Here is a 12,834-nt window from a genome sequence, read left to right as displayed (position 1 = left end):
CGGAACGAATTCCTGGAATTCAGAAAGATTTCATAATAAAATGGTAAATGACTAATTTTTTACCAGGAATAGTGTATTACGTAAAGCTAATACTATACAAATTTCATCAAAATCGGTTGAATATTGGTGGAGATATCGTTGAAACAAGAATTTTGCCATTTGATAAGTTTGAGCAAACGAACGTTTTAAAAAATATCACTTCTTCACCGTTATAACTCTAGATTCAAAAATACTGAACCGATTTCAATCAAAACTGTTCTGTATGTAAAGTATGCATGTAGAAATATTGTCGTCGCGGTTGAAACCCAAAGTTTACCCACACCCGATAATCGAATTATCTCAAAATCCATACGTGAAACCTAACGTCGGATGTAGTGCGCTGGACATCGGACCTGGCTCTCTATCCAGCGCACTGTGCCCGACGTACGTTCGACGCACGGTTTAGGAGAAACATCGATTTTCGCGTGTCAAAAATTCCGATTTTCAACTGCACGAACAATATTGTGTAAAAATTTCATTCAATTCGATCTAGCCGTAATAAAGTTATAGCCGTATGTGGCACAAAGTCACAATAAGCAAAAATGTTTTTTTTTTTGTATCGTGACATTCACACAGTTATAACTTAAAAAGTTTTCAAGCAATTTGGCTTAGAACAGTTTTTATAATGGTTTTACAGTTTCAAATGCTAATAAAAATCGGAACAGTCATGACAGTTGTACAAACAAAATAGTACACACGGAATAAAATGGTTAAAATGCACCTAAAATATGCCTTGAAGCGATTTGAGTTTTGAATACTAGAAAAACGTATTGAACCGATTTTAAGATTTTTTTACCAGTTTATTGATACTCTGTTAAGAACTTCGAGTCAAATTTTCAGACGTCTTGACGAGTTACATCAAAATTATAGCCTTTACAATTTTTACAACGGATGAAAAAAATTGCTAAAATCTTATTTTATGATATTACCAATATCTGCGCCAATACCAAACTGAATTTGTTGTCATTATTATGGTATTAGCTACACATTATATATTATTCCTGATCAAAAAAATATTTGATTTTGTAAACGCAATCAAAAGCTATACATTATTTTCTGTGTCCAAATTTCATCGAATACAGTCTTTACTTCTCATGGTTCTAGTGCACCATAGAACATTTTATTCAACAAACGAAAAGAAACGATTATGATGCAACAGTTTTTAGAATCATTGTCTCCTCATCAGCTAAACAACAATGCTATTTACTTTTTTCAATAGTCGAACTATTTATAAACAATTCAGTTTTGGGGTGTCTTTATAATTTTTTAAACTACGTAACGGCAAATTATTCAACCTCAAGAAATTCAATCTCGTGTTCAGATGCAGCCATGCTGAGGAACGACGGAGCATACATTATAGAGCGACACGGCTAAATACTAATGCACACTGTGAACGCGCAGGCGCGAAAGAAGACACACAAAGGAAGAGAAATGTCTCTTTTACTCACGGAATAATACATCGGCATATTATTCCGTACGGAAAATCAACAACATGACTGACAGCATCGCATAACAGTGCCATCTGTTGGCAAATCTTTCTGACTGTGAATTACTTATCAACTGCGAACGCCTAAGTAATTTTGATTGCAAAAGTTTTACGTGAGCATTACTTGTCCTATCCTTTTACACAGTACTTATCAAGTGGAAACTAGCCATAACTCCGGAAGAAAAGATTCCCGGAGTATGAAAAAAAATCTAGTAGAACTGCGAATAGAACCTCTGAAAAAGAGTATCGTCTGAAGAAATTCACTGATGAATTTTGATAAAAATTTTCCGCAAAATTTGACCAGGAATTCATTCCATAAGTCTCTTCGGAATTTCTTCTAGAAGTTTCTCTGTGATCTGTTCCATAAGGGGACGTTCATAAACCACGTAGACTTTTTGGGAGGGCGGGGGTGTTCTGAGATGGCCAAATTTTGGTCTACGTGGTTTATGAACAGCCCCTAAGTTTATTCTAAGACGAAATCTGACCGATAGCTTGGGAATTAGTACATACCTGAATTTGTCCTAGTTGATCGATCCTGGGATGCCTGGGATCCTAATCGTGGGCCGCCTTGGGATTGGGATTCCGTTGGGTATAGTTCACTGCCAGCTCGAGTCGTTCGGTGTAGCACAAAATACACTCGGTTTCTATTCACAAACAATTCACCTTCTTCTTCTTTATGGCTCGACGTTTACATTGGAACTTGGCCAGCCTCTCTTCAACTTAGTGTTCTTTAGAGCACTTCCACAGTTATTAATTGAAGGGCTCTTTTCAACAGAGAATCAGGTAGAGAGTGTAGGTACTTTGTAGCCAACAAGGTATCAATGAAGATAGGCAATGAAGCCTTTGATGATTTTCAGCAAATGTCTAACATTGCAACATAGTTTAAACTTTGTCATTTCTTTCATAACAAACAACACAAAATTTAATAATTTTATGTTCATAATTTTATTACAACATTATAAACCGATAAAAGCAAACTTTGCCAACTAAAAATACAACTGCGAGAACACAAAAGCAAAACTGAACCATCAATCTAATAATGTAATTAACCTAGATTGTTTAATAGAGACAAAGAATATTTGTAAATAGAAAGTCTTTCAATACGAATATGAACAGTAAAAAAAGCTGCAAGCATGTTGACGTAAACCAAAATCTGTGCAGCCGACTCTGCATGATAAAAACCTTATTTACAATTGGTATAGATTTGTTTACCTATAACCTATTAAACCGAAAATACACATGTACCCGTCCACTTCAAACGGTCGTCCTGACACCTAACTAAACAGCGCACATGTTTAAAAAAAATACTACATCCACCCCCTGCCCCCCATGTCTTCTAGTGTTTAAGCATAATACGATGGTGGAATCGTTAAATCACTCAGCACAGCCAACTGGTCTTCGGTGAACTTGAGCTGATGGACCTCCCAGTTGTCGTGATGAGTTCGCTTGAAGTCACCCATTGTCTTCCTAATCGTTGCCTGAAACCGAATGTAAAAGTTCGAAATCATATTTATTTTATTTTTTGCCAGATGTCCGTTATATAATGCGGCTGTTATGTCAACTTACCGGGATTGGTTGTGGGTCGTTCAGATGCGCTCCTAAATGTTCGAACACATTCGGTACGAACTCAGGCACTTCGTATGGATACGCAGAGATAAAGGCACATAAACCAAGCACGCCGGAATGGCGAGCACGGACGGCGTTCGCTTCTCTGTAATAATGAAAACAATCATAGTTTTAATTTGAGTAAAAAGAAGTAAACTCAATATTTACTCTTCGTTTTTGGCGACTTCGTTGGAACAGCTTGCGGCCACCTTCAAACGCTTGGCTTTGATCATCTTCGTGCGGCACTTTTCCTTGAACAATTCCAGCAGCTCGTCGGTAGCCGTCAGAAAAGAACAGTGCAGCAGTCCGCACAGTACTTCGGCAGCTTTTTCACGGACTTCCACGACATTGTCCTCCAGCAGCCGCAGGACGATTTCCTGCGTTTTCATTTTCCACTTCTCGTTGCTCAAAATTATTGTCATATTGTAGAACACCAACACCTGGAGCACGTCGATGACCGATCGCCGAGCGGACCACGATGTCATTTTGGAGATTTCGTCTATTTTGGTCAGTGCGGCATCCATGCATGGGACCAGTGTGAGCGCCTGCGAGATCATGGCCAACAGGGTGGTGCAAATTTCCGCCAGCTCTTGATCCTGCTCGGAACGTTCCAGCCGGCAAGCGATCGGCAGTAGTTCGAAGTATTCTATTTCGTTGCCATTGGAACAACGGTTGATGGCGCATGTTAGCCATTGAGCCACTGAAAAGAAGAAGGATGGATTATTTTATAGCTTTCGGAGAATAACGACAAAATGTTCTTTGTAGTAACAACTTCTAGGTATATGACACATTACAGGGTATCGCAACACCACCAGGAACCGGCTTTCGTCAACGATATATTAAAACAATAGCAATTCTGACCAAGACTCACCTGTTTTAAACAACCGGACAGCCACTTCGTATTCGCTTTCTTCTTTTTTGGAATTTTCGCCGGCGTCCTCGGACACGTCCATTTTGTTGTCGCTGCCCATCGCAACGTCAATCATGGGGCAATCCTCTTTCAGCAAAACACTTAACTTGGGCCTAACGTATCCAATCATGTCGCTTATCTTGGGCGATAATTCCAATCCATGGGATCCTGCAAATCGCAAGTCCGCCTCGAAGATGTTAATCAGGGTGCTACCGAGCCGTTCCCGCACGTTTTGGAACGAATGGTTCAGATACGGTCGAAGGTATTCTAGCAGACGTTTTGCGACACTGGTCATCCGCCAGACGTGCTGGTTGAACGCCCCCTGCAAGCAGTACAACCGATTGCAGTCGATAAAGCTGGTCGTTTCCTGAAGAGGATCTTCCAGAAGGGCCTCGTGGAGCCAAAATTGTTTCGAGGGATCCATGTATTCAGCGGCGGTAGCAAAACACGTTCCCCAGTACAGGTCGGTGTCTACGGTCACGTTGTTCAAGGCCAACCGAACCAATGGGACCAAGTCCTGGTACATTTTGGCAGTTTTATCGTACGGCCAATGTTTGGCACCTCTCATGATACCAGCCATTATTTCAGCGGCACAGCGGTGGCTACTCTCTGATGCCTTGTCCTCAATAAGGGGACGTAAATGACTCACGAATTTATTCAGGAAAAGATCCCCAAACGCATTCATCAATCCCTTGATCATACAAAATCTATTGCGATTGAATTTATCACGACCCTTCTTCTCTTCTAGAGACCAAAACTTGATAAGTTTATCTATATTGCCTTGTTGATTGAAGAACTGATAGATAACCCTTTCGCATTCGTTCATTTCCTCGGGGGTTCGATCAAGTTTTGGTTGGTCTGCACTAGGCGCATAAACGGAAAAGTTGCTACTCCAACCGAAGTATCCATCTGTCTTATACATGTAGCGAGGCTGGTCCCATTCTTCCTGGTTTTTTGGAACCTTTTCAACGTCGTATTGTAACCATTGGTTGTCCTCTCGATAGCCAGGTTCAACGCTGGACCCATTCAGAGGAGCCTTATCCGGAATGCCAGCAATTTCGTAGGGGTTGACGACGATCTTAACATGCTCCCGTTTCTGTTGGCGTAAAATGTGGTTCAACAAGCAGTTCGCCATCTTTCGCTCGTCCAGTGAGTCGTGAATCAAATTATTGACCGCAAACTGGGCCACAGTGGGTGGGAAAGGTGTCAACGGATGCACCAGGTTGTAGAGCATCGACGTCGCCAGGTAGTGATACCGCCAGTGCAGTTTGTCATTCTCAACGGTGGCAAGGATTTTTGCAATCAGGTCGTAGTAAATTTCGAGATTTCTTTTGTTTTTGGCAAGTCTTGCCTGGTGGCCGGCTTCCAGGTCCAACGTGTCCCCACGGGTTCGTAAAGCCAGGCCACATTCCACGCATGAATCCGGAACGATCAGTTCGGTCGTTGTTGTGGGGTACTCGTTGTTGATTACGTCCGTCACGGCATCCAGCAACTTTACAACTGATGGCTTTTCGGACAATTTGGACTGGAGCAGGGCCAACCATATCCGCTGCAGGAATTCCCAGTCGTGTTTGATGACCAGACGGGATCGGCGGTTCGATACCAGGATGAAGAGGATGCCTGCGGGCGGGACGCAATTAGAGAATTAATCAGGGTATATACTAAGCTAAACTAATTCATAAAGCGATCGGTTGTATTTGAACCATATTGCCTAAAAAAACTTACCCTTGAACTGCTCATGCTTCTCATTGGAATCCATCTGGAGGTGTTCAACGATCTTATCCGCCAGGAATCGGTAGCTAAACGAGAACGTCGCCAACATCGTAAAAAGCTTACTCTGAGCAGACGCCCGAACACTGCTGTAGTGTGAAGTGGACAGCTCCAGCAGATTCATCATTACCTCCAGATGGGTGGCCGAGAACAACGGTTGATCCACCTCGTCCCGGCAGTCCTGCTGCATGATGACCCGAGTAGCGACCACCGCCCGTACGTCCCGTTTGTACCGGGTAAGCTTGTACGTTTGAAACTTTTTAGTGTTGTTGAAGTTTTTCACCTGAACGTCGAACGCACTGTTCGAGTGCTTCCGGATGAAGATCTTTTCGTACACCATGAGAATTGATTTGAGGGATTTTATGTCGTCTTCCGATTTGAGCATGATGTGACGTTGCAATGCGCTGAGCGATTTGATTATTGCTCTCCTAACATTTCCTCCATCTGGCATCTTGATAGTTAGGTCGTCAAAGCCTCTTGTGACGTTGTACTTCATTTCCGAGCGATCCAGGCAAGTTTCCAGCATCTTTAGCGGTTCTTCGTCATCCCAATTCGGCAAGAAATTTGAGCACCTAATTAACGATTGGATTACGGTCACATCCCGATTGATATCGTCACGGCTCAGTTCCAACTCGCCGGCGCAATGTTTCCCGAAGTTTTCCAGAATCGGAACCAGGTACCGATGCATCAGCTTCTCGCATACCTTTAGCGATTCCTCTCCGGGAAAACACCAATCGATTTTCCCATCGCATGCCATCTTCCCGCCCCAGCTTCTGATGGGTAAGAATTCCGATAGCGGTTTTTCGAAACTTTCTGGACTATTTTTCACATCCAGTGTCTGCATGGTGGAAAGGTTGCTCATCAAATTCGCCACCATTGTGGAGCCATATTTATTCGCCTGCTTGCATTTGAACTTAAGTATTTGATCTATGATCGGCAAAGTATCGTCCACGTACTTCACGATCTCCCCCGGATCTCCACGCATCATGTTGGTAAGTAGCAGTAAGTAGTACAGCATCTCATCGCTCATCTTTTCCACTTCGGCTATATCGTCGTGATCATCGATGTAGCGTTCGATCGTCTGTAGCACATAAGGTACCAACGCCCGGAGCACTTCCTTGCCATGGATTCTGGAGAATACCCGCACTAAACACCCCACTAGCTGACCGGCGACTTTCGGTTCCAATAGGCGGGTTTTGACGAAATCGATCAGTTTCCGGGATGAGGAGTTCAAAATATCCTTCGAGCACTGCCCTAGGATTCCATGAGTACAAGCCTGAACCAGTGCTTCGGAGATCGATTCCATCTTGGAACGCATATTATCGGCGTCCGACTGCTCCATCCGAACGTTATCTACCGAGCTACTTTCGATCAGAAGGAAGATCCGATCCATGTACTGCAGTACAAAATCCTCAAAGTCTGCCGTCTGCTCGCACAAGAGTCGCTCATCATCCGTAAGTTCATGGTAAAGACCCGCCTTTGAACAGTCCGTAATTGGTATCAGGAACGAGATCGACGTCAAGAAATGGAATGTTATGGATGTCTTTTTAAAATCATTCGGGTCAATACCCGGAAGTGTTGCGAAGAAAATAGGAATCACGTGATTCCGACCTTCCGTGTATCCATTGTGGGCGGAAACCAGTGCCCTCGAAACGCTAATCAGACTCTGTAGTGCGGCAGTCATTTTGTGTGGCTCCGTCAGTGAATCCAAGCTAGCATAAACACGATCAATGATTGATGGAATGATTAACTCCGGTCGCAAATCGGCCAAGTGCTGGAAGATCTTGCCCACGTCTTGGGGGTTGATCCGAGAATACATGGCCTGGAAGGCGACCGGTTTCATACACTCTACAAACGCGGTTATACATTCCTCCGTCAATTTGTGGCTTTCTGGAATAGGCTTCCTGTAGGGATGCTTACGATACCTTTCCAGGATCAACCGATCGAAGAAATATTTCGGCAGCTGTATCAAGATCTCCCCTAGCATCGACACCCACTTGCCCATATTGGCCGGATGCAAGTACGACTCGATTGTGGCCATAAACTTGTTCAGATACTGTTGAGCGGAACTCTTCGGTCCCAAAACGGACACAATCCAAATGGCGATCGACTGCGGGGCCAAACCTTGCAATTTGGAACTCTTCGTACTCTTGTAGCTAACCGGGAAGTCGATCGACCGTAGAATTCGTGCAAACATCGTCGGAATATACGGTTCCCAATCGATGTAGCCGATGTTCTTGAATCCGACCGTCGCGAATATCGTCATCATGTCGATGCTCCACGGTGGATTGTGATACGCATCCCAAATGGTCATAAACTTGTCAAACCACAAATCGTAGTCGTGTTCGCAGCTCAGGAAGATGTGCAACAGTCCGAACGTGTCGAAACTTTTGCCCGTGTCCAGGGGCTGCAGTTTGGGCAGCAACTCATCGAGAATTTCCTGCGTCGCAGAACGAGGGAAGTATCTGTTGAATGTAGAATAAAATGTTATTGAAATTCAGAAGTAACAGATATTGAGTGAAATCTACTCACGGAGCGCAGTACTGGATTACGAACTGCAAATTCGTCTCCAACGATCTGTAAAAAATAAATAAACCATTAGCATTTCATACTGCCCCATTTTTCATGGCTTTGTTCCAACGTATGTCCTGCCTAAAAATTTTACCATTCAGCATAATAATGAAACGCAACCACAAAGCATGTGATGAATTAAAAGGTTTCCTAGACTAGCAACAACTTCACAAACACCAAAGAATTGTCAGTCAGTGCCAAGTGGCTAATTTAAATCGAATCTCTCAGTCAAGCTGCCAATGTAAACAAGGGAAGATGTATCGCTAAACATAAGAATTTGAATTGGTGAGATCGTTCCCTACTATGTTTACAACAATATAAATATGAAAGTAAATTTGAAGGAGAAGTCGTTCCAAAAATATTTACTTCAAAATTAATGCCACTAAGCTATCTAAGAGGAAATTGAATCGAACGTGGAACGCAGTCAGTACTGTCTGTAGAAATATAACTGAAAGATTAAAGTAACTGAGAATAGAAGCATTGGTTGAGGAATCTTACGCGCCATACAAAAATATGTGTATAGGTACTCATACAAATAATCTTACAAGAGGGGAGGGGGTGTCGATAAATCGTAAAAATTCCCTTACGTAATAAATGGACAACCCCTAATACCATCCGAAGGACACATTGTGGAAAGAAGCAAAATCATGTGCGATGGTAAAATCGAGTTCGGTTCTACGCCTTTAGGGGATAAAGATGGTCAAGTGGCTCCGTAGCTTGGAGGAAAGAAGCACGCGTCTAGCGAATTGGTAATCGTGGATCCGATTCTCAGCACGTGGATTACTATTCGCAATTTCAGATCTCGTGTTCATCAGACACGTGTTTCTGTTGTGTACATGAATGTCAAAGCATTTCCAACATTGTATATTTCTTTTTCAAGGTATCGAAACGGGGTCAGTGTCTGCTTTAGGGGTAGGTAATTCATGCCAGATGTCGATAGTCTAAAAAGCAAAGCAAGTCACAAACATTATTTTGGAGCAAATGAAAGCTTAAAGATTCATTTATGTTTTATTGTTCCTTTTTTCAGACTAGACCATAATCAGATGAATGATCCGCACCATGTAGATCAGTGAGATGATGACGATTTCCATAAATTTCCTCTCTACCACCGAACTGTTAAATACACCCCGCACAACACCATTGAACAACGATCCCAATCTACAGATGAGCTAACTCACGGTAAATCATCATCATCATCGCCGGCAGAATGGCTTGCCAGAAAGGATGAAACATCGTAACCCATTTCGCTGGCAGCTTTGAGCAACATGGCCAACGGCGACGCGTTTTTCATAGACTTGCTTCTATTTGTATCCCATCTGAGCGAACAATGGTTATAAATATCTAGCTCAACTGAAAGAGCGATAATAGGAAAAAAGTAGAAGTAATACTCACGCAAAATAACGGTACAGATCACCTTTGCTGCAGTTCTTGTTTAGGATCAAATTGCAAAGCTTGTACAGCGGACGCCAATCAATCTGGATATCATCCGGGCTGAGCCATTCCGGTTTTCTAGAATATGAGCACAGAATATAAGAATAATCAATTTGAGACTGTGATAATACCATGTAGTATGGTCTCAGAATTCAAATTATTCTGAGATGGCCAAAAATGAGTCTACGTAGTTCATGGACAGTGCCCAGAGAAAATGTTATTGTAATTGTAATTGTAATTATTATTGAACATACGTAAGCCTGTTGGTAGTACCCTTTTTTCAGGTCAAGGTCAAGTTATACGATAAAACACATACCTCAACAGGCTAGTAATGGCATAGCAGAATTTGTTGACCTTATCCGGTTCCAAATTGGGAATGCTAATCAGCTCGAGAAGTAACTTAACAAACTTTATGTGATCCTCCTTGGAGAACTTCATCCCATACAGCTTGATGTACCTGCGAAAGATCCGATCAAAACAGAACAAATTAAAAATAAACAACTATACACATCAGCGCCACGCTCATGTAGCGACGAGCACCTGTACTACGACATTGACAGATCATCGTGACGCGAAAAAAAAAACAAGTGCGAAAAAAACGAAGAAATCAAAAGTCGCGAGTGTCACAAAGGTCTCGAGGAATTACATCAGGGAAAAGAAAATGTGAGTACAAATTTACATTTCCATGCTTACTTCATCAGTCGCGACACGTAGATCGACACCCCGGGGGTGATTTCCCGCATAGCGGCCGCCTTGCCCAGGTTGTTCTTGATGTTCTCCAGCATGGCTTGCGACTCATCGTCCAGTCGATCCGCGTAAGGAAGAAACTTGTTACAAAACAGTTCCTTCTGCGGACGGAATCCCAGCTTTTCGATACGTTCATTCCGTTTGCTCCTGCTCAGCTCCAAGCTGTCACTACTTTCATCGTCCATTGCTCCTGCCGCCTTTTGCACTCTTCTTCCCTCTTCAAGCTAGCTTTGGATACAGCACGTTGCGTTCCGCGAAAATCTTCCAGCACTTAATCCAACTAATCCCACTCCGCGCACGTAAACGCCAAGTCACTCCCTTCGGTGGGGTGAAAATGTCTCACGATCTCTATGTACTTCCTAACCCCACACCTTTTCAACTAGTTTCTAAACACCACGCAGCAGCCCCGCGGTGGAGCACCAAAACACAATGGAATTTCTACTGCCTTCTCTTCCGTCGTCGTCGTCGTGTGAATGGGGCCCACCGTCGTCGACTTTTTCAGCCCAATTTCCTCAACCGGACGTCTACTACGCTTCCAATCTTCAACGTCTTTCGCTTTTTCGACCCGAGCTGCACCAGCGGGTTGCACTTAATTGCACTGAACACTGATTTAAATTGGTAAAATTTTGCATTCAAAATCACTGGCTGCAGTGCAAACTTGAGGCAGTCATTGCAATGAAAAGAAAAGTCATTACGTCCGACATTTTAGCAGTGTTGGCAGATGTGCTGTGAGGGAGATTTCCCGAAGAAAACAAATGCAACCGCGATGCAACCCTGCAGCGAGCACAACACATCAACGTTTACACGGAGAAGAATAGTCCATTTTACGAGCCGATTTTATGAATGAATTTTGACAGGAGGTAGCGTCAAATAACCCGTGAAAATCAATATCATCATCAACATTGTTGTCACTCGTAAAATGGCTCATTATTCTTTCAATTAATATTGCGCAGTTCCCACCCAACTGGACCCCTTTCGCAGTTAGTATAAGTGCGGGATCGTGAATAAAACTGCGATTTTGCATCGAATCGTTTCGGTGTCTTCTGCGCACTTATTCAGCACTTTGTAATGCATAAGTGCGCAGAAGACACCGACACGATTCGATGCAAAATCGCAGTTTTATTCACGATCCCGCAGTTATACTAACTGCGAAAGGGGTCCAGTGGGGTGGGAAATGCGCAATAATTGAGCGAAACAACATTTTGTTGAATACAGTAGACGTTCGGTCGATGCAAACGGTTTAACCACAGAGAACAGACATCCAAGTCCAGTTCCGAAACTGTGTAAGGAATTTAACGGTCATTTGAAATCGGCAACACAAGTGGCAATAGCGTGGCGCTGCAATCGGTTAATTTCCCATACTAATTTAATTCACCACTTGAAATGTTTCAATTCACCACTGACTGTGGCAATATGGTGTTTGGTGGCGTTAGTCTTGTCATCGTGTATTGGTTTGCAACCTTACTCAAGTATAGATTCAAATCCTTACACAACTTTCCGAATGAAATTTGTTCTAGCCTGGATGTCTGTTCTCTGTGGTTTAACTGCAATGCTTTTTAACTGCAAGTCCGGTAAGTGCAACAAATTTGCAGTTATCGCACCGCTATACGTCAAAACGGTGTGCCGAGTTAGCCCAAATGAACAATCTTTTTTTTTTTTTTCAAAGTGATTACGGCGGTAGCAACACTGAGCTTATTTTCTACACCGCACCCTTTCCCTACATTTGCTTCTAAGAGCCTCTATTTTTGTTTCAACACACAGAAGTACGTAGGCATGCGTGGCCCAAGTCGACACTGTTTTGGCCTGCGTTGAACAAAAATAGTTTTGATAAAAGTTTCCCCTTTTTTTCTTTATGTCAATTGGATTGTTGTAGTATGGTCCATATATTTAGTTAGGTTCTTGTCAATTTGTCAGTTATTCGAAGTAGATCTCCAAGGTAATAAGTAATTCTGATTTGTTCTACCATAGCAGCTTTAGTCTTTGCTTTATTGAAGTGTAGTTTTATTGGAAATATGCTGAATGTCGTTAATAAAAAGAGACGTCTGGAACTGTAACCTGCTAGTTGTTCCGTCATGCAGAAACGTCATGTCTTAATAATGCCCAGGAGATTAACGAAAACACGTGTGTTCGGTCGGATGTCCATTGCGTAGAAAGTCAAGGAAAATAGGTTTCTTTATTGTCAGTTGTTATGTAAGCCTCGCTTGAAGCACTTCCCGTGAGAACCCTGTCATCCGTACATCAACTAATCCGTATCTTCGTACACAGCTAAATACTG

General features: G+C 42.7%; 2 protein-coding genes across 3 annotated transcripts in view; one reads left to right on the top strand and one right to left on the bottom strand.

Annotated features, from left to right (window-relative positions):
• Window positions 1-2,446: 2,446 nt before the first annotated feature.
• LOC109622072 (proteasome activator complex subunit 4A) lies at window positions 2,447-11,313 on the bottom strand. Of its 2 annotated transcripts, XM_029878324.2 has the most exons (10): window positions 10,506-11,313; window positions 10,129-10,269; window positions 9,774-9,890; window positions 9,560-9,697; window positions 8,343-8,387; window positions 5,766-8,275; window positions 4,002-5,660; window positions 3,299-3,830; window positions 3,092-3,236; window positions 2,447-3,003 (listed from the first exon to the last, which is right to left on the bottom strand). In XM_029878324.2, the coding sequence occupies exons 1-10, from the start codon at window positions 10,742-10,744 to the stop codon at window positions 2,869-2,871; spliced, it is 5,661 nt and encodes a 1,886-aa protein (XP_029734184.2). In that variant the 5' UTR covers window positions 10,745-11,313; the 3' UTR covers window positions 2,447-2,868. The 2 variants fall into 2 exon arrangements, with proteins under 2 accessions (XP_029734184.2, XP_029734187.2); XM_029878327.2 differs by lacking the exon at window positions 9,560-9,697 and having other exon boundaries at window positions 10,506-11,311.
• Window positions 10,322-12,834, top strand: part of LOC115269090 (FAST kinase domain-containing protein 2, mitochondrial-like) — a 29,542-nt gene continuing 27,029 nt past the window's right edge. Inside the window, exon 1 of the mRNA XM_029877444.2 lies at window positions 10,322-10,475. The gene's annotated coding sequence lies outside the window, so the exon portion shown is untranslated. The remainder of the gene's footprint in view (window positions 10,476-12,834) is intronic.

This window comes from Aedes albopictus, unplaced genomic scaffold, assembly GCF_035046485.1.
Source record: "Aedes albopictus strain Foshan unplaced genomic scaffold, AalbF5 HiC_scaffold_132, whole genome shotgun sequence".
Classification (NCBI taxonomy): Eukaryota; Metazoa; Arthropoda; class Insecta; order Diptera; family Culicidae; genus Aedes; species Aedes albopictus.
Note: the sequence above shows the minus strand (reverse complement) of the source record. Positions and strands in the feature narration are given on the sequence as shown.